Below are 20,940 nucleotides of genomic sequence, written 5' to 3'. Positions count from 1 at the left end.
TTCAGGTTTCCCTCTGTCCTCTCCTCTCATCATCAGCGAGGGAAAAAAATCTCACAGGATGCTTCGTGTCTACTCACTGTCACAAGTCACACTGCAATTACTACTATTTTTATTTCGGAAAACTAATCAAGTGCGCCGTTGCCCTCTTTGCATGAAAAAAACGTACAGCCTGAAAGCAGAAATTAGAACGGTGGTTTACGATGATTGGGGTTCACTGGTTCAGTAGGGGCCAACCAGTTTATTCTTTAATAACGCCGTTTTTTCAGATGGAAAAATATAGCCCTCTAGAAAAAAGGACGAAATAAAAATCGAGGCGACCACAGCATGAAGCTGCATGCGCACTCAAATTTAGCAACAGAACTCGAATCCCGGCGTGATGCGTCCCCGCTGCGCCTCCCGGCACGGATCTTCGTCGGCGGCACGGCGGAGAGCCGGGGAGCCCGACGGGCGGTGAGGGTGGGTGGGACGTCGTCGGGGAGGCGCGGTGGGGATGCCGGAGCGGCGCCTCCCGGCGCGGATCTTCATCGACGGCGTGGCGGAGAGACGGGGAGCCTAGCCGCAGCGAGGGCATGCGAGTAGTCAGCGGGGAGGCGCGGCGGCGATGTCGCGAGCGCGTGGGAGAGCCTGGCAGCGGTGAGGCTCGGCGGGGAGACGCGGCGGGGACGCCGGCGCGCTTGTCGACAAGCTCCAGCACAAGACGGCTCGTCAATCTTGATTATTCTCTTTTTCTGTTAAAATATTTTGAACATCAGATGGTTTTACGTAAGAAAAACGAGAGAGTTGGGGACGCCCCTGGACCCCGGGTTGAATTCTATAAATAAAGAGAGCGAGAGCTTTTTTGCAAACATTCAGGTGCCTCCCTGGCTGCTTATGGACGGTCTGGTCGGCCACGATCGAACGGCCACGAAATTGGGTGAGGTTGTTAGTTACTAAATTACCCTTATTAATGAAGAGTTAGATCTTCTCTATACTATATACCACTAAGCGGTGGTAAAGCGGTGGTATTATGTGCTGTAAAAGATCTTCCAGTTAAAAAAGAAGTATTCTGGCCTATTCTAATTTAATTTATAGAATTTGAAATGCGTGGCAATTTTCAATACTGAAATCTTTTATTCTACTTGTACACAAGTGGAACATCTTTGCCTTAATTTTGAAAAAATAATCAAAAGCTTCATGCTCGGAAATTTTCAAGTTGCAAGTGAGTTTGATGCGTGTTCAACTTGAAACTTCTCATTGACGATGTAAAGAAAACTTTGGCTGAAAATTAAAAACTCTAAGCGATGGGAGAACGGCGCGAGTGCAGGAATAGAGGTACCACCCGTTTCTATAGTGGGGGACCAGTAGTGACTAGCTAGCGAGCAGTGCCAACGAGGGTGTCAAAGATTAGAATGAATAAACGACCTGGCAACATAGAAACTTGTGAGGCAGGGTGGATAGTGTGAGCGTCTAAATTTGGCACCGGAGATAAAGGAGGTGGATGAGCAGTAGTATGGTCGATCTGAGTCTGACAGCCAGATGACGAATAAAGCACGGATGCCCATGCATCAAGTCATCAAGATGCTAAGAGACGAAGAGAGAGGGTACAGCCTTGGTCGGAAAAGATCTTATATATAGTCACTCATCAACAAGTACTACTGTATGTGACCTTTATTAAGAACCCAAAGCTGTACTCTCTCTCTTCTTCCGTTAGCCTTGACGATCTCTTTCTCACCACACACATGTACTATACACTGGGAGAGAAACACTGCTAGCTGCTGCTGCTGCTGCTGCTTGCTGGCTTGTATTGAACTGCTCGGATCCCTCCCTGGCTTTATATAGCAGGCGGCCGCACGCATCAGCAAGCCGACGACACGAGATGCCATCACTCGCATGCTCCAGAGATGGAATATATACAGCACTTGCTGTAGCGTTTAGCTAGCTACACTAGACTGTTAGCATAGCCCATCCCATCCCGTTTTCGGCAAAGACTCTTCCCCTGCAACTCCAGCCGTCCAAAATGGCCGGCCGCGCCAGCCGCCCTGCTTTCTGAATCTGGAATCGCCTGCGCACAGGTGCCGAGACGGCGCGGCCTGTTGGGGCGCCCACTGCAGCGCCGTAGATTTTTGACCCCGTCTCCGCTCTAGTCTGCACATGCCAAACCTAACCTAGCACAACCTAGGCAATCACCCATTCACCAGGCATTTGCAAGTACATGAACCATAAGGAGCAAGTTCAAGGATCTAGGCACCGGGCATAGATGACCACAAATGGGATCCGCCTCATCATGGTTCTCAATCATGCTCCTGAAGATATAGTGGCTATACAGATACGGCCACCGTTACTAGTCAACAATTCCCACTCACTTTAGCAAGAGTTTCTCGAATCCTACTCGTACACAAATTGACCACGAGCATGAGGACGATAGATGAACCCTTTGTGTATGGTCGCAACGAGGCTAAAGTAACACCTTTGGTTGATGACTAGCGACAGCACAACTTTTTGCATTTGTGTGTGTTTTTTGTTTAAGAACACTATAGTTCGTTCTAGATTAACAGACAAACTTGGGCCTTTAACAGGACAACCACCAAATTTTTGATTCAATATAAAAGGTGCACATACATGTGAAGCATCATATTTTGCACAAAATCATCTGTAACTCTACATCAGATCTAGAGGTGATAACTTTGGGGTCCGTCCAGGATAACAATTGAACAAGCTGATCTGGGGCCCCCTTTAACAGATAAGATTTTCTTATGGTATTTATATAGAGGGGTAGTTTTGATAAAAGATAATCTAGCGAAGCGCAGCTGGCAAGGTAGCAAGAGATGCTGTTTTTTCACAAGGATGAAACAATCAAGAGTAAAATGCACCGCTGATCCTCGAACTCAGCTCGTAGTGTCATCTAGTTCCCCAAACTTTCAAAATGCACATTAAGATCCACACACTTTCTAACTGCATCACGTGAAGTTCAAATTACCATGTTTAAGTTACAAAGCGAAAGTATTTATGCTAATGTGGAGCGTACATGTGGATTCAAATTCTATTTCTGAATTTCTACACTTAATTCTTATGTTTTCAAAATTTTCTCCAAAATTTTGTCTCAAAACTTTATGTGCAAATATTTTTTCCAATATTTCCTCCAAAATTTATTATTTTTTATTTTCTAGTTAGGTTTTACAAATTTTAACATATGATTTTCATTTTCCTGCAATTTTTTATACAGATCTTTTTTCTCTTTGAACATATTCCTACAAGTAAATTTGTTATAATTTTTTGCGTTTATATATTTTTCTATTTGAATAAATTATATATAACTTTCGATTTAGCTTAAGCAAATATGATTTGGACCTCACGTGATATGATTAGTAAGTTTAAGGATTTTAATGTGTATTTGAAAGTTTGGGATCTAGATGACACCCAGTGTCAAATTTAAGGTCCGGTGGTATATTTTACTCAACAATCAAACGCTTCTTCTTTAAATGCCACTTTGCTCGTGCAGTTTGGTCTATCATACAAGCGGCTTTAGACCTTCTTCATCCTCGTAGTGTGTCTCACTTGTTCGGTATTTAGCTCCGGTGTATTGGGAAAGACTTGAAACCGCTAATCCTGCTAGGGGCTGCTGCTATTTGTTGGTCACTGTGGCTATCTCTCTTTGATGGCACACCTTGTGCCCTCGCCTCCCCGGCAGCAACCGGTCCGGCAGCACCACCCCACCCCCCTCCCCCCGGCCCCCTCTCGCCTCATCCCCGATCGAGCTGTGCTGCATGGGCACTGGCTTAGGTAGAGAAGAGGAGGGACGAGGAGAGCTCGGATCGGATTGGGGTTGGGAACACCAGCCCAACAAAAATCCTACCGCACACAGATTGAGCACCGAGCATCCGTCGGATTACCCTTGTTGGGTATACACAAATGGTAACAGTATCTTCAACTTCATGTCATATTAACATGCAGAGATTTCAAAATGAACACTGGCATTTCGTAGTGGCAGTGAACAAGCTGATTCACCAGCTGAAAACTGTAATCATATTACCAAAGTCTGGTTCACCAGCTGCAGTATCAGCTTTTACTTTGATTTTCATTTTAATTACAGCCCTATAGGCAAGCTCAAGCAACGTTAACAGAACGACAGCCAAAATTTCGATTCAATGTCCTCCAAAACGGAAACCATATATGAACCATCGTACTTATAGCCGGCCAACAATTGCCCAAATCATATACACTCTACACCGGACTCCCAAAACTACAGGCGGCAACCTTGGGGTGCGTTCATGGTATCATCCACCAAAGGGCTCATCAACAAAATGGTGACACGACTCAATGACCCAAAACAGCGTCAACACAATCGTTCACATATGCAACCACCAATGACCCACTCAAGAAACGAACTCCGGCAAACTCTTGCTATGATTGCCATCCACTTCTCTCCATAGAATAGTGTGCCTCAAAACTGGCCTCCCAAAAGCAGGTAGGCCAAGGCAGCAAAAAAACCCTCACCTGCAATCACCAGATCACAGGATACTGGCCCCTTGCCAGTCCCAGGCATCGGCAAAACTGAAGACATGACCCGACCATGCTACAAGTAATCACTGTGCATTTGCCTTCTCCAACTTCTCTTTTGCAATTTCAGTTTTTCGTTCCTCCGCATGCTGAGCTACACCACTAGCAAGGGCCTGGTAGTGGAAATCCATAGTCTGCATAAGGTTCTGGAACCTAGCTGGATCGGATGCTTGCAAAGCTGCACCAAGGGATCACAACCTTGTCAGGTAACTTGGGAAACAGGAATGTTTCCATAAGAATGAACTCGTACATAAAATGACCCTTACCCTGGATGGTTTCGACAAAGAAGATAAATGGGTCCACCTCATCTATTGGTGTCTGTAGTTCTTCATCATCACTAAATTCATCATCAGAATCATCTTCTGAATCTTCTCGATGGAAACCTCTCACCTGAATTATGGAAAGCATAAACAATATGCACAGGAGGCAACTAAATAATAAGGAATATCCAAAATAATAATTTTCACATATTCTCTATAAAGCCTTTCAGGTTCTTACTACTGAAAATTCTGCTTAGAGAATTATATTCTACTCAGATTCATACTAATCTACTTGTCACCTGTAACTTCTCAATATTAGTCAAATATGCTAACAAAATGTATACTGCAGTTCATTCAAAGGTCAGCATTCCTACTGTAATTCTAGATGTTTCCATCAATAAAAATGAAGTACGATTCTAATTTTTTTTATTGGCTCTTTACACATGATTATTTTCTTTTGGAGAATGTTAACCTCAAGTAAAAAGGAGAGCATGATACCAAAATATACTGCAAATACAATCCATATGTCAAGATCATGGTACAAACCTCCGCAAAACTCTGAGGATTGAAAGTATTAGCTCCATCACCATCTTCATCATCAAGACCCATCTCCTTGTCAGACTCAACTTCCTCATCCTCTTCATCAGCATCAAAGCCATCCAAATCTTCAGCGGCAGCTTCATTTTGCCTCTTAGATTCTGCTTATTAATGCAAAACATCAAGATTCAACAGAAGGATTTAAAATGGACACACTTTACTAAGATATCACAGAAAAAGGTAAAAAGAATTTCTCAAATATGCAGGAGAGCTGCGTATCATTATATTAAGAAGAAAATAAAGGGGTAAGAACCCTTACAACACACCCACCCAGCCAGCAAAACAAACAGACATGCCTGAAAATTACAACAAGACGACCGTGACCAACATCCTCTAGCCCCGGCCAAACCCCAAAACTGTAACTCTTCCCCAGCGAGCAAAAGGGCTCTAGCTAGGTTCGGAGAAGCCCCATCAAACACACATCTATTCCGATGGTTCCATAAAGTCCAGGCTCCCAGCAAAAGCCCCAGCAAAATGTCAAATAAGGGTGGGGAAAAAAACATTGGCAAAAAAAACATTCTGTGATTAGCAAGGGGATCAAAACTCTACTGGAAGCTGATTAATTGAGCCTGCTGCTTGAAGTGTTAGATGCACATATTACATTATGAAGTGTTCGCAATCATTACAATAAACAAGAGTAAACCGCACCTGCAACTTGATCCTTGTAAGCCACAAGCAGCTCTAGCGTTGATTTGAAAATCCTCTCTAGAGCTTCACCTGGAATGTGACTAGCTGGAAGGCCAATAAGTGAAGTCAATCCTAAGCAGCAGACTTTCTTAGCATACTCTCTGCAAAAAGAAGAAAAGAACCAATTTTGAGTCTGGAATATAGATACAGAAGGCATAACCTTGCAAACATTACATGAGATGGAAAACTTACCTCTTGAAGTTAGCTCGCTGGCCACTCCTTTTGACTTGCTGTAACATTACAAACCAAAGATTGAAAATTTCTGTTGCAACTCCAAGTGTATGCAACTTTTGAAGTGCTAGTGAAGGATTGTAGTACAGCGTGTTAGCTATCTGCAATTTGACATGGACAATATTAGGTGTATGTAGATGTTAAACAGGGTGAGCTGCATGATAGACTGTTACAACATACATGAATTCGGATAGGACATGAATTCTCTCATGCAAAACAGAAGACAAGATCTGTCCACTGATGATACTGGAATTCATAGACATATATTGCTTACTGCAACCTAAGATATTGCACTGTAATCATAACCATCTCAGATTTATAGTTACAAAAGAAGACCCTTGTCAATTGGAAAGTCATATGTCCTGGTACATAGTGAATATAGCATTGACATAGAACAGAATACAGTACATAGTGTTAGAAGACTATTGATAACTTCAAACACAAGCTAGGGGGAAAACTTTAACCAAAAATATCACCGAGGTAAGATGTCAATTGAACACCACCTAAATCTGAAGAGCTTGGTTGTATCATATGTATGAAAAATACATTTAGCTTAAATTTCCTAAAACAACTGATAATTTTCCCCTTCTTTTCCTATTTGTTTGTGGATCATGTAGGGTTTCATCTCCAGCCAACTCCAACTTGCCTGGAACTAAAACGCTTTGTTGGTGTTGGTGTTGGTGCTGCAAGAAATATGTGATGGGCACAAAAAAGATCTAGGGGCTGTTCCTCTCATAGCACTTGTTTATTCTGCAGTTATCAATACTGCCAGTTCCACTGTCCTATTATATTTGGGTTCCTATGTCTTTGTACATAGTATCTATGTACCTTGTAGCAGGACAAGGCTCCGGAGCTTGTAGGGAGACAAAGCTCCTTGAATCTTAAGCAAAGTGTGAATTTGGAGGTGTTGGTTTCAAGGGGTAGAAAAGGTCTCTTCATGCCTTCAGGGGGTCAAACAAGGAAGTGAACGCATCCTCAGAAAATACATTTATAACAACCCAAGAAGCAAGCATAGATAAGATAGAGGCAGAGTTCAGAATGAACCTAACCGAGAAAAAACTAAGCTATTAGGTGACCTTGAAATTTTGTTTGATATATGGGCCATAATGGAGGTGACAAAGAATTTTGAGTGCTGATTTGGCAACATGGAAAACAGAAGTGCTACCATAGCAACTGTCTACAATAATCTACCTATGTGCACAGCAATAAAGCAAATGATACTGAAAATTTAAAAAAATTGAAAGAAAGCAATAAGAAGAAAGTGCCAGTAGCTTTGCAACAATCAGGCATGATGACTGACTAGGATTAGCATGCTTAGAACAAATGGAGAAGGCCAAGAGTTGTGTTTCTTACCACTTGTAAAAGGAGACTTTTCAGATATGGCTTCTCTGTTCGACGCAACCGATCAATTGTAAGCCTGAGATACGGCTCAACCCAATGATCTACTTGGCCTTTGCAGTTTTGGAAAAACACTTCAATGAGCTTCGGTGCAGGTATAATATCAGAATCTTCCATGTTTTGATCTGTCATAATCTAAAAAGTATAGATATTCAACCATAAGAACCAAAGGCACTTGAAATTTTATAAACGTGTGTATTTTAATTAGTGAATCTAAAGCAAACTCACAGATGATAGTGCTTTCCACAAGCTATGTTGGTAGTCAGGATCTTTGCATGTAAGAAAATGTTCAGTGCCCCGGGAAACGTAGTTGTCTAATGGGACAAGAATATCTGCAAATCAACAAGAACATATGAGTTGAGCAGTGAAAAGATGCCAAAAATAGTGCAAAAGTTGAACTCTCAAGTTCTCAGCCATCATTTAAAAATCCAGTAGGATGTTAGTTACATGGCAACACAATATTCAGGTGTCCTGAAAATATATTCTCATTCAAATTGCCTTTACATGAAAATTCCAATTGAGAAGGGAGGAAATCAAAACCTAGACTCGTTCTAGGGGGGCTTTTGCAATCTATTGCTCAGTACAAGCCCTTCTGCTACAAACAAATATACTACCTTAACAGGTGTAGACAGGCATCCCATCAAATAAACAATACATACTTTACCACTGACAAATGATGTTATATATCAAACAAAAGTATCTTTGTGCAAATAAACTGGGCATAAGGATTGTAAATTACCACAATGGACTTGTCCATCATAACTACAGTTTAATCATTTACAATTTGCTGGCAACTTTTGTCTTAATCTCATTGTTCAAGATAGTTTCAGTTGCCCAAAAATATCTCGACAAAATTTCCATTCAATATCTAATGCTATCTCTGCTAGCTTGAATATGCAAAGTGTAGAAATAATATAGTCTCAACCAAATTTTCAGGAACATACTCAATTTACTCTTACAGATAATATGTAGGACATTGGGTATGCAATCTGCTGTTGATATCGAGCGAAAAAATAGAACACTAAACAAATTGATGAACATTTCAATTTTCAAGTGAGGGTTCTCAGGGCCAAAGCCATTTGACTATTTGCACTGTTGGCAAAATATATCGGTGCAAATAGTCAAATGACAATGGGCAAAGATACAGCATAACACAAAATGAATTTGCAAACATGAACAAAAATGGCAAAACGGTCGATAAAGGTCAATAATAAGTAATTGGCTCAGATATTACTTCTAACCAATGAACAATTTTTCAATCACAAGCATATGCACAGACAAGTAAACAAAGACAACAGTAAAATAGGAGGCCTTACAACAGAACCAGAAATATGCATGATCAAAAGCAAATTTTTAAAACGTGCCTAACTTAACAGCTTGTCATTCAAAAGTAGACTTACTCTCGAAGAAATCGATGGCCCAATCATTAAGAGCCTCCATTATCAATGGCCACAAGCTCCACATGTCCAATGAAATTGATGGCGAGTAAAACGTCATATAGGAGAGTATTTCCAGAACTTCTTCATAGACATCTGTCATATAAACTCGAGCGCATGAGGGGAACATGGAGGACAAAGATCCAAATTGATTCAATGAAAACTGATATTAACATAAATATTTTATCTCCTATTAACATAAGATAATTGGTTCTGCCATACATCCCCCTATGTAAGGGGGCAGAAACTAATTAGAACTTCCCTACAAGCATCCAGCATCTTCAAAGATCTATCACTCTAAATAACAATGCCTAAATCTAAATGTATTTGCAAACAGTAAAAATTAAACAATATATATGATCTCAAGTGTAAATATCCCCGTAACTTTGATCCTTAAGGTACCTTGACCATCTGAAGTCAACATCTTGCGCAATATAGGCAACAGGGTGGGTTCTATTTGGATATAAAGATGAGGAAGACTGCTAATGGACTCAAGGATGGTGCTTATGGCACGTAAGCAACCAACAGCAGCTAAAGCACCAGTATCCTCGGCTTCCTCATCAGCTTCTGAACTAGCCATGCATCTCCAGAATGCAGCGGCCTATCAAAATAGTAAGCATGAAGTTATATGGAATACACATAACCATTTTTTTTTTTGAAACATACACATAACCATATATTACATAGAGGGAATTAGAAAAAAAAAGAAAATAAAGTTTATGCTACGCACCAAACTCTGGCATAAGCCAAGTGCATATGGTGCCATTTCTTCACCAAATCTGTCGACAATTGTCTCAAGGGTGAAGACAAGGTCCTCGTTCTCAACTTCGCTCATAAGCTTAAAAAACTCTGCAACATAAACAAGCAAACTATTAAACCCACCATCAGAAACGAGTTTGAGAAAAGTGGTTTCAGTGAATACCATCAAGAAGTTGAGGAAGTATCGGCCGGATCTCATCCAGATCTGCAGAACAAAAACTAATTTTGGTTAATGAACTAAAGCACTAAATCAAGAATTGACTATGGAACTATGAATTCAAATAAATCTTGCCTGTGCATGCTTCAACGAAAGAACGGAGGGCAAAGACTGAATCAACTCGGACAGGAAGTTCAGCATCACGCATACCAGCTATAACACAGTGCATAGCTTTGCGAAAGTTGTTCTGGTCTGCGAACTTGATGTGTGCATACTGTCCAGCAACCCATGCTGCCTAATACTCATACAGTATATCAGTTTGAGACCATAAGAAGTATACCAAAAGGAAAACAAGTATTAAATAATCAAAATAGAATAGAAGTATAGAAAAAGGTAATAAGAAACACATGCAAGCACACAGGACTAAAACTACAAAGCAGGAATGGACTGATAAAGTAAAGAGGATGTACTTGAATAAAAAGGCCATGTGACGACAAAGTAACTGAAGTTTTTTTTTTATAAGAAAAGGTTACAGTGCGCAACAATACAGGATTCTGCTTAATCCCAAACTTGAGCAAAAGTTGGCATATTCCAATTGTCATATCTTTCATTCTAAGAACATTAACAAAATTGGTCTAGGGTGCTAGAAAAACACAGCAATTTCTAATTGCAACAGGCTAATCCTAAGCTCCTACCTAAGAGCTAGGACAATTATCCAGAAAATCATGTAAATGCAACTACCAATACTTAATATCCAAGGACAAACTCTCATCCAAGGTAAGCATCGCTTGGTACGCATGAAGCAAGCCTTTCTCAAAATTGACAATATGTTTAAAACCATTTAGATTTGTCAAAAACAAATGTCACAACAAATTTGTGACATCAGATGCTTTTGCAGTGGATATACAACAAAGCAACTTAACTCGCTGATCATCCTTGTTTCATGGGAGGTGTGGAAGCATCATAATGAGTGTCTATGATGCTACCTCTCTGGATGTGAACAAGGTCATGTGGGCAGTCAACGAAGAAGCACCTTATGGTGTGCCACTGGAGCCAAGTAGCTCTAGTGTCTGTTCCTGGGAATAGGCTATGTGGTTGTTTTCCTTAGTCTGTTTCCCTGGTCAAGTTGTTTCCTAAAGTCAGTGGCATGTAAGTTGTAGTGTTTTGTAAGGCTTCAGCTAAAGCCCAGTACAGTTTCCCTCTTCTTCATTAATGAAATGGTAAACAGCTCCCCTGCATATTCTGAGGAAAAGAAAAGATAACTTCACGGCAGTATGTTTTTGCAAATTGTTTTCATATTTTAACCTGAAGTGGTATAATTTTTTACTAGGAGCGCCAACGAATTTCCCGGATAAATAAGGAGCATTAAAGTTGAAAAATATGAATGGGTTGCATCATTCATCAATGAAGTGAAGATGCTTCAAGAAAATTAGTCATTATCTAAAAAGTGCTCCAACCTCCAGTAGCTATACAACAACAACAACAACAACTTAGCCTTTTGTCCCAAGCAAGTTGGGGTAGGCTAGAGATGAAACCCACAGAAAACAAGAATAAGAAACACAAAAAGGGCACAAGCCAAAGGAAGAGTTAGGGGTTAAATAAAAAGTAACAAAGGTCACGGTTCAGGTACGTTAATTGCTAATCTCCAAGCACTCCTATCCATAGCTAATTCCTTAGCGATATTCCACTCCTTAAGGTCTCTCTTAACCGTCTCGTCCCAAGTTAGTCTAGGTCTACCTCTACCTCTCTTTACATTATCGCCCCGCTTTAAAACTCCAGTAGCTATAGGAAAGAAAAATGGTGGAACTGCTAGCTAGGTTGAGGGCACTACCTTTGCTCGCAAGTGTCCAACATGACTGCTGAACTCTGGAAATACATGCTGAACCAACATCCGCTCCAGCTCACCCTTATATGGATCAGTTTGCTTCAACCTATCACATAACGTCCCAATTGCAAGAAGGGCACCATCTTTTTGGCGATATGGCTTCAATTCAATAGATGCCTCATCATACCTGCAAATGTTATCTTGAATTAGATAAGATGGCCTATGGACACAGTATGCATGACAACAATGACTAAGTCATACCTTATAAATATTCCCACAATAAAATGTATAAACTTTTGTAGGTTGCCCTTTCCCCGTTTTCTTACAAGTTCATTCACAAAGTCCATGGCAGCTGTTCGAGGACTATACAAATCTTCAATAATATCTGTACACAAAATAAATGAAGCAGCATTTTAGGTTAATAAAAAAAACTGAAAGTGGAACTGACATGCAGAACAAAGACTGCTTGGGAGATAATAGAAGTCACCATAGCCTTTCCGGACATATTCATGAGGATCTTCATCCCACAACATTTGGTCATTGTCATTGAAGCACAATAGTGGAAATATTATCTCAAACATAATGATGTCCATTTGTGGCTGCATCAGTTGATACATGCTGTTCTTTGTAACACTGCAAGAAACAACATATCCCATTATTTATACACAGCTGCCATAAATTTCAAAAATCACGGAACTAATTATCATGGGAAGGAGACAGGCTTCCCAAGGCTGGTGGATAAAGAATGAGAGAATAAGGCAGTAGAAATGAGCTTCCACCCCTTGCTCCTGACCCTAAAGGTAGGGAGAGGGCCAAATTCCTATCTTGCCCTTGGTGGAGAGCAAATATTTGCACATAAGCTATTTGTGCAACAAATCCATATACAGCACACTAGGGAACTAGAAGTCAAGAAAAACACTTATTGGTATCAATGGTGGGTCAGAATTTGTGACATTGGAAAGCTAATCGAGCAAGTGGCTTGCTAAATTGCCTAACAAATACAGACCTGAACATACAGCAGATTTCTGTGAGACAGACATTTACAGAAAACAAGAAACCAAAAGGACAGTGGCAAGGAGAACAATACAAAACCAGCAAAATTACTTTCAAGAACAACATGCTGATGTGGGCCTTTTCTTCACACGAACCTGTTGGTGAGATATTGAAGAATAAGATTGATAACTCTATCGGGTAGATAGCCGCCTGTACGGATAGCATTGAGCAACTGTAAGTGGCATCCCAAAATTTTTCCAGCATAGTTCTTTTGAAACATTTGAGCAAAAGCTTTGCTCTCGGGTTTCTGAATCTTCAAATCAGCAAACCTGTTATAAAAACAGACAGTAAGTAAAAATTACATATCACCTAACCTAACAACATTTCTATTGAATACTGACCGAGTATATAGACGGTTTAAGATATGGGCAATCCATTTCTTGACTTTCCACCACCCCCAAGATTTTCTAGCATCAGGGTCTGATGGTTGCCCTTCCACTGGAACTGGCCTCTCCAACAAATTCAAGAACAAAACCATCCAAGCATTGAAGAAATTTGGATCAAAGAGTTGTTTAGGAATTTCTAGCTGCATAAAGTACATGACAGGATAAGAAACAAGTAATTAATAAAAAATGGAAAGTACAACTAACCTATAAGGGCCAAGAACATACATAAATTGAAGACCAGAATATTTTGCATATCAGCTTGATCAAGTCAGCTACTTCAATTGGAGGATTTGGAATCTGGACAAGTTTGCTGAAGATATTCAGCAAACGAGGGAAAGATTCTTCAACAACTTGGTACAAAGGTATTCTTTCTTCCTCTGACTTGAACCTAAACCATGATAGGGCAAATAAGATGGTGTAGTAATGCAGGCAAACAAAAGACAAGCTGCAAACATGTAACACCCTAATGTAATTTTCCTAATTTTTTAATGAATTTATTTAGGCTTAAATAAAATTTCCAGGGCTTTCTCTAATTTATCTTGCATTTAAAGTAATTTTATAACACAAGAAAATAAAATTTATTATAAGGTCAACATATTTGTGCATTCATGCTGGAGCATTGTTTTCCTTGTGTTGAGTTTATAGGGTTTGAATTCGAATTTATTTGAATTCAAATAGTTTTGTTTGAATAATTTGAGTATAGAAAAGAAAAAGGAAAGAAGAAGAAAGAGGGAAGAGAGCCCAGCCAGCCCAACCCAACCCTTCTCCCTTCTCTCTCCGGCCTCTTTTCTCCTCTCCCCTCCCCGCGTGGGCCGCGCCCGGCCCAGTTCCCCCCCAGCCCGAGCTGAGCTCCCCTCTCCCCTCTCCTCTTTTCTCTTCCACGCGCGGCCCAGCAGCCACGCTCGGCCCAGCCGCCAGCCCCAAGCCCGAGCGCTCTCTCTCTCTGGTCGCCTGGTTCCGTACGTCAGCGCCTTCCCTTACCTCCCTCCCCTTCCTCCTCCCCGCACACCGGCCGCCCGAGAATCCCGGCGAGCTTCTCTCCCCTGGGCCCGCACACCGAGACCTCGACCCCCGCCCTTAATTGGCCTCGCAGACCCTCCCCTACACCCTCTGCCTTACCCCGCCGCCACCCGAAACCCTAGCGCCGCCGTTCCCTCGCTCCGCCGCGCTGCATTCTCGGCCTCACCGTGGTTAAGCCGCTCCGCCGTGCCCCAGACCACCACAACCCCCGCGCCCGCTTCCCCCCGCCATCCAGAAGCTCCCCGAGCCTAGCAATTGGGCCCTACGTCTCTGCATCGAGGGGAATTTGCGACGAAGCTGCCGCCGGTGAGCCGCTCCGCCGTCCTGTTTCATCGCCGCCGGCGTTCTTTGGTCCATCTTAACCCCCTGTACACCTTCGCAAGCGACCCCTGAAGTGATCCAAGGTGACCAGAACATCGGAGCCCGTCTGTAGCCGCCAGCCCGCGAGAACCCGACCCCCCTCCGCCGCAGAACCTCGCTGCCGGTCATCATCCTCGCGTTCTGTCCCAGCCCAAGCCCTCGGTGAGCTTCACTCTCTCCTCCTGGTCCCTTTGCGCCGGATCTCATAGTTTTTGGCAGCCCGTAGCGCCCGGAATGCTGCACGCCGGCGATGCCGTCGTGCCGAGCCGCCCTCACCGTCGTTATGCCCTAGCCGTGCCCAAATCCACCACCACAAGTGCCCAGATGTGTTCGCGGTGCCGGGCTCTAGCTCCTAGGCCTGATCTCGTTCAAAACCGAGCCCGGACGGCTAAGATAGGCCAAGTCCGGCGTGTTTCCGCCGAGCGCCGCCGCGGAAAACCCATCTCCGGCAACTCCCGCCGCCGGCCGTAGCCCCTTTGAACCCTAGCCGCCCGATCCGTGTTCAACCCGCAGGATTAGATCGTGCCCGGGGTAGATCAGCGCCGCCAGATCCAGATCCGAGCGTCCAGATCCGAAGATACCGGTTCGGCCTGGTCATTTTGCTAAAGAGTCCCTGGACTCTCCTGAAATCAACCCGCACTCCTGTGCCGTTCAGAAATATTTGCAGATAGGTCCTATTTTTATCTTTTAGGCCCCTGAGCTTCCTGGAATTAGTGCCCGCCATCCTAGCCTTGAGTTTTAGCAAGTTAGCCCCTGTGTCTATAGTTTAATTAGGTTTAGGCCCTTAGTTTTTGCACAGAACCCCCTGGTTTTCCTATTTTCTTACAGAAAAGCCCCTGGACCTTGTTTTAACCCTAGATTTCGCGTCTTAGCTCCGTTTTAGATGGTTTTTGCGCTCTCGCGATCGTTGTAACGCGTAGAATAGCTTTAGACTAGTTTTGTGTGCTGTTTTCTTGTATTGGTGTACTGTTTCTTATAGTTTACTATTGTTTGTGCATGTGTGTATGTGTGGACCATGTTATGACAATGCGATCGTGAGTAGACGTCGAGCCACCGGAGTACCAGGAGCCCTCTTCTGAGCAGTTGGAGCAGCAGCCGGGAGAGTTCGAGGAAGGCAAGTATAACATGAACCTCCTATCACTTTTAAATACATTTTTAAATACATTTTTCATACTGCATTTTAATTCTGTATGCCTATAAGGATTTCCTAGCCACGTTATCCTTATATATATATATATATACCTTGGGTTGCATTATGGTTAGTTGTGCTAGGTGCTGCGCTCTCACACATTATGGTCCTTTTTAATTAATTTGATTAATGGTTATATACAACTTAATTCTGAGAGTGGCCCTCTGTGCTATGTGCTTGAGTGGCCCACGTCTCCTTAAAACATGTTTTTAATAGAAACATGGTTTAGGGGGCCAGCACGGTGCTTAGTGCTTGGTTGGCCACTCTCCATAAGGACCGGTTCATAGAGCGACAACCTGGGACAACCGCGCAACCACAAGACTGGAATGGGACGGTCTTAGACTTATTAATTAGGTCATTTTGGTTCGGGAGTAACTTACCTGCGTGAGCAAGAGGGGTGGTAGGCTTCAATGGTCCCTGCTCCTCCGGCCTGGTCTGTGCTGTGTGCTTGTACCCCCGGAGGTGGGCCCCATCGTCGCTGATCCAGAAACCTTAGCGGTTACACCTTACCAACGTGATCCTTTGTAACGGTCTCGTAGTGTGCTTGCTAGCCATCTCACCTAAGGAAGTGTGATGAACAACTAGCGTAGCTCACGACTTGTGGGTAAAGTTGTGCAACCTCTCGAGAGTGTAAAACTGATATATCAGCTGTGCTCACAGTCATGAGCGGCCCAGATCCTCCGTCTGATTAGTGGTTGGTTGGTTGGTTTGGCTTCTCAGTAGCTTTAATAAATCCTGATTAATTATTATGTAATTCGGGTTATGGTAATTCATCCACTTGTAGTAAATAGTTTTAATAAAATTCTGCCAAAACTAAAAGCTAATGCAGTTGAGTCAGCCAACCTTAGAGCCTCATAGTTTGTGTTATAATTGTTGAGTACGAGTTTGTACTCACCCTTGCCTCTCTACTCTTCTGCTCCATCTTGGATATCTTCGACTGCTGCTCAGTGCCCGGCAACGTGGAGGACTACGTCAGCGGCTTCGACGACTTCTAGACGTTTGTCTCCCAGTCGACGTCCCTGTGGCGCCCTACTCTTCATGTACTTCGTTTTACGCTTCCGCACTCTTGAACCAATTCTTGATTCGGTTGTAATAAAAGACTTCATTTACGGTTTATGTTATTGTTATTCGTGATATGTGTTATGATATCTTGATGATTATGTTGTATATATGCATGACTTGATCCTGGCGCATATATGATTGCTCGATTTATGTTCTTTATAAATCGGGTGTGACAGAATATCACACTGCTAGGATATCATTCACCATACATCCAAATTTCATTTCCCAAAAAAGTAATGCTTATGTCATTGCTTTTGCATAAATCAAGAATGAGGAGTCACAGTATTGCTTCAAGTACAAACCAGCGTGCTTCACAAAAGACAAAGAAAGATAAATTCACATAGACAAAAGCAAAAGCAAAAGCATGATATTTATACTTACTCATATTTCCGGGCAAGAATCCTTAGTACATACAAAGCTCCAAAAATTTGGTCCTGTGATTCTAGGTTATGCGTAACCCAATGTAGAAGGTTAGGCCACTGCTCAGGGTAATCCACGACGATCAAGGTCTTGATACTTTCTCCAAGCTGTGCTCTATAGATATACCCATGAAACATATCTAAATGATCCATAAAGAACTCTTTAAAAAGGTCAAGGATGCAGAATTGCAAAAAAAATCATGATAAACATATCACACTGTGATTTAATAATATTGTTAGGATCAAAATGATGTGAGCATATGCAGAATAGATCTTAGAACCACAAAAGCAACCCTATCATACTACAAATTAAAGGAACACTTCATATGATGCTTGTACAGGCTATGTACAAACTGAAGCCGTAATAAAAGTTGCAAAATTAGAAGACCCCTCTAGCAATAACTGGAATTATAAGTTGCGTCTTGCCTTCCATAGTTCCATGTGTTCCGACTTCTGAGAAGGCACACTCGATATTCTTTAACTAGAGTTTTTTACAATTCTGCTAGTTCTAAAATATGTTACCATCGGTTCTCCTGAACAGATGATGAATAATTACAAATTTACAAAGTAATAGGCACAAAAAAAATAGAATCTTGTTCACAAACTTTAGTCCTGTTGGATTGTCTATACACAAGAGTGTTTTACACTACTTTGTCACAAGGTTAAGAGAGGATCACAATGAAAAGTTCACTAAGAAAAAGGCCATGCGAATTGTGAGAAGGTTGTATACCTTAGCAGTGGAGGCAGTTGCATGACAAAGCCCAGTATATTCTCACGGACCATGGATTTGTCAGTCTCAGGTATTTTTTGCTTTTCTTCTAGAGAAAGAGAAAAGGGTATAAGTTAACAAGACACATAAGAAATCGTGTGCAACTACTGACCTTCACATACCAGGATCAACAGGGGACCAGTTTTTTGCAACAAAGTTCTTGAAATGAATACTTGCAACCTGTCTCACGGCCATGTCACAGTTTCCATCTACAATGATTTGCAATAATCTCACCAAATGTTGTGGAGTGTACTGAAGCTGCAAGAATTGTAAAATGTTAATACAAGATTTTGAAATAAGATAACTAAAGCATGGCACCAGCATGATTTTCCAAAAAAAATAAGACCGATACAGAGAGGCTAGTATCAATTAGACAGCAGTCCAACCTAGGTTTCTTAAAGAATCCTCATGGAAATTCAAAGGGTCACCGCCTTATCAATTTGACAATGCAATTGAATCCTCCCTCCATTACTACTATTTAATACTACACTAATTACCCTGCTGATTTTAGCATAAGAAATTATAGTGTCCAACACTAGAACAGGACTAAAGAACATATATGAACTTCAGAAGTCATACTGACTCTGTATAGGCATTTTATCACAAAGAAACATGACCAAACTTAAAGCTCCGATACAAAGTTAAGAAGATAACCTGGTAGAGGCCTCTATTTCATAAAAGCAAGGTATAGCAAGTCACAACTCTCAGAAACAAACAGTCAAGACACTGAATTATTCTTATAAGATTGTTCATTTGAAAGCCGTAATGTTTAAATGAACACTCTTTTGAATAATGCAGTGCTACGGATCTAACAAATCCAACTATATTGCATAGCTCATTGATGCACCCAATTTTACTCAGAAACTATCTTTAAGAAAAGGTTACCTCTGTTTGCATGTGCAAAGAAAAAGCTAACAGGGAAGATGAAAAAGCTAGAAGGGAAGGATGACATCACATATTTGGTTTATTCATTTAAGAGAAACAAAGTGGATACATTCATCAGCTCCCAACCAGCAAATCCTAGGACATTAAACAGAAAAGGTGCAAATCAGAAGCTCTCGACCACAGCAATGTTCAAGGAAACAGTTATTACTAATTTAATATCATTATGTACCACTTGTATAAACGAAATTGGTGCATTATTCCATTGAGACACCAGTCTATTCTATTGAACAGGCAGCTAGGCCACCAACTTTTGAGGTGCTCCATGATCTGGCAGCGCAATAATGCTGAATTGCTGACAAAAAAAACTTGCATGAGCACACATGCATTTTGCAACAATTCCATCAAGCGTAGACTCATCTGAATCCAACTAATACAGATTGGAAGCAAGCGGAAGAAGCCTTAATCGATTGGAAGTAATCCAATTCGATATGGATCGCACCAAGGCATGGCAACGCAATCTGACGGAAAATAAAAAGTTGTGATGCTACGATCATTCAATTAAGCTGGGTCCAACAGCTAAATCCAGACGAGTCGCACTCCCAATCCAATCCAGCAGTCAATCCTAGCCCCCCAGATAACGCCCCAACACGAGCGCGAAAGACCGATGGACGTCAAATCAAACAGTAGCATCGGGCAAGACATGGGGCGGGGGGGAGTGGCGCGCGATCCGGGGCGGGGCGGGCGGCTCACCTGCTCGAGGCTGGCCTCGGCAGCCTTGCGCTCCTCGGGCGCGTGGCTGAGCGCCGCGCGCAGCACGACCACCAGGCTCGGCAGATCCATCTCGGCGGCTGCTGCGGTGGCGGGCGGGTGGCTGGCTGGCGGGACGACCGCGAACGCCGCCGGCCGGTGCGGCCGCCGGAGGGCGCGGGGCGGGGAGCCTCGAGCTTGCTATGGGCTCCTCGGGCTGGCGTTCGCCGCCGCTGTTGCGAAGGCGGCGCGCGGGTGGAGTAGGGGTGGGAGTGGGGGGGGGGAGTCCTCGTGCCTGCCCTCCTGGGATGGCCTCTGCCTCGCGGAGACTTCGGGAGGCGAGACGCGTGCGTGCGTGCGTGCGTGCGCGAGGCAGCCCAGGCAGGCAGGGGAAAAGGTGGGGGCGAGATCAACCGGGGGGTTGGGTATCTTAACGCTAGGGTTTGTTTAGTCCAGGGCTTTTGCGCCGCAACCGCGCAGCGCAGGCAAAGCTTCCCTAGGTTCCGAGACTGGTCAGCAGACACTTTATCACATAAATAAGTACATATCTACATCCCTAGGTTCCTGTACAATGAGAGTACTACTGTCACCTGAAATCTGGATCACATAAAGAACGAGACATAGGAAAGATTAAAGGGGATTTTCATGTGCATCCTGTTCCACAGTATATAAAAAACACTTATGACAAATAAATAGTGGTGCCAATCGTAGTGACCAATAAACATACAAGTTATAACCATACATTTGCCACCACGGAAGACGGAGGAAGGTGCAAGGTGGAGCAAGGGGAAGTGCATTAGTACGTATAGTACAACAGAGAAATTTTATGCTAGGGGTGAAACAAGATGGCAAAGTGCATCATAAACGGGAGGCTTAAAATTCAACCGAAAGAAACTGCATTCTTCTAAGTAACTGAGTAGTAGTATCATCGTGATATGTCACATATCAGAAGAGCAGATTGTAAAAACGCAATTACGTCGGCTAAAAACAAGTCATGTTCTGTAAAACTGAAAACTGAATTTAGGGAGATTGGATATACAAATAGCATAACAAATAGAACATTTAATCATCTCGCCTTGATCAGAGATGAAGTGCCACATAAAGAAAAGTATGAGGGAAAAAATTATCAATTTTTCAGTCTATACATTGAACATTAAAAGGAAT

General features: G+C 42.5%; 1 protein-coding gene across 3 annotated transcripts; it reads right to left on the bottom strand.

Annotated features, from left to right (window-relative positions):
- Nucleotides 1–3,979: 3,979 nt before the first annotated feature.
- Nucleotides 3,980–20,154, bottom strand: LOC112899421 (importin beta-like SAD2). Of its 3 annotated transcripts, none has more exons than XM_025967880.1 (22): nucleotides 19,780–20,154; nucleotides 18,267–18,402; nucleotides 18,106–18,193; nucleotides 17,338–17,490; nucleotides 13,551–13,713; nucleotides 13,281–13,465; nucleotides 13,035–13,208; nucleotides 12,374–12,519; nucleotides 12,148–12,271; nucleotides 11,893–12,073; nucleotides 10,197–10,356; nucleotides 10,068–10,109; nucleotides 9,876–9,994; nucleotides 9,548–9,746; nucleotides 9,110–9,241; nucleotides 7,938–8,041; nucleotides 7,665–7,844; nucleotides 6,273–6,412; nucleotides 6,042–6,181; nucleotides 5,343–5,494; nucleotides 4,803–4,926; nucleotides 3,980–4,714 (listed from the first exon to the last, which is right to left on the bottom strand). In XM_025967880.1, the coding sequence occupies exons 1-22, from the start codon at nucleotides 19,867–19,869 to the stop codon at nucleotides 4,563–4,565; spliced, it is 3,084 nt and encodes a 1,027-aa protein (XP_025823665.1). In that variant the 5' UTR covers nucleotides 19,870–20,154; the 3' UTR covers nucleotides 3,980–4,562. The 3 variants fall into 3 exon arrangements, with proteins under 3 accessions (XP_025823665.1, XP_025823666.1, XP_025823667.1); XM_025967881.1 differs by having other exon boundaries at nucleotides 18,106–18,190; XM_025967882.1 differs by lacking the exon at nucleotides 19,780–20,154 and having other exon boundaries at nucleotides 17,338–17,515; nucleotides 18,267–18,281.
- Nucleotides 20,155–20,940: the final 786 nt, after the last annotated feature.

This window comes from Panicum hallii, chromosome 7 (assembly GCF_002211085.1).
Source record: "Panicum hallii strain FIL2 chromosome 7, PHallii_v3.1, whole genome shotgun sequence".
Taxonomy (NCBI): domain Eukaryota; kingdom Viridiplantae; phylum Streptophyta; class Magnoliopsida; order Poales; family Poaceae; genus Panicum; species Panicum hallii.
This window is presented reverse-complemented; position numbering and strand designations above follow the sequence as displayed.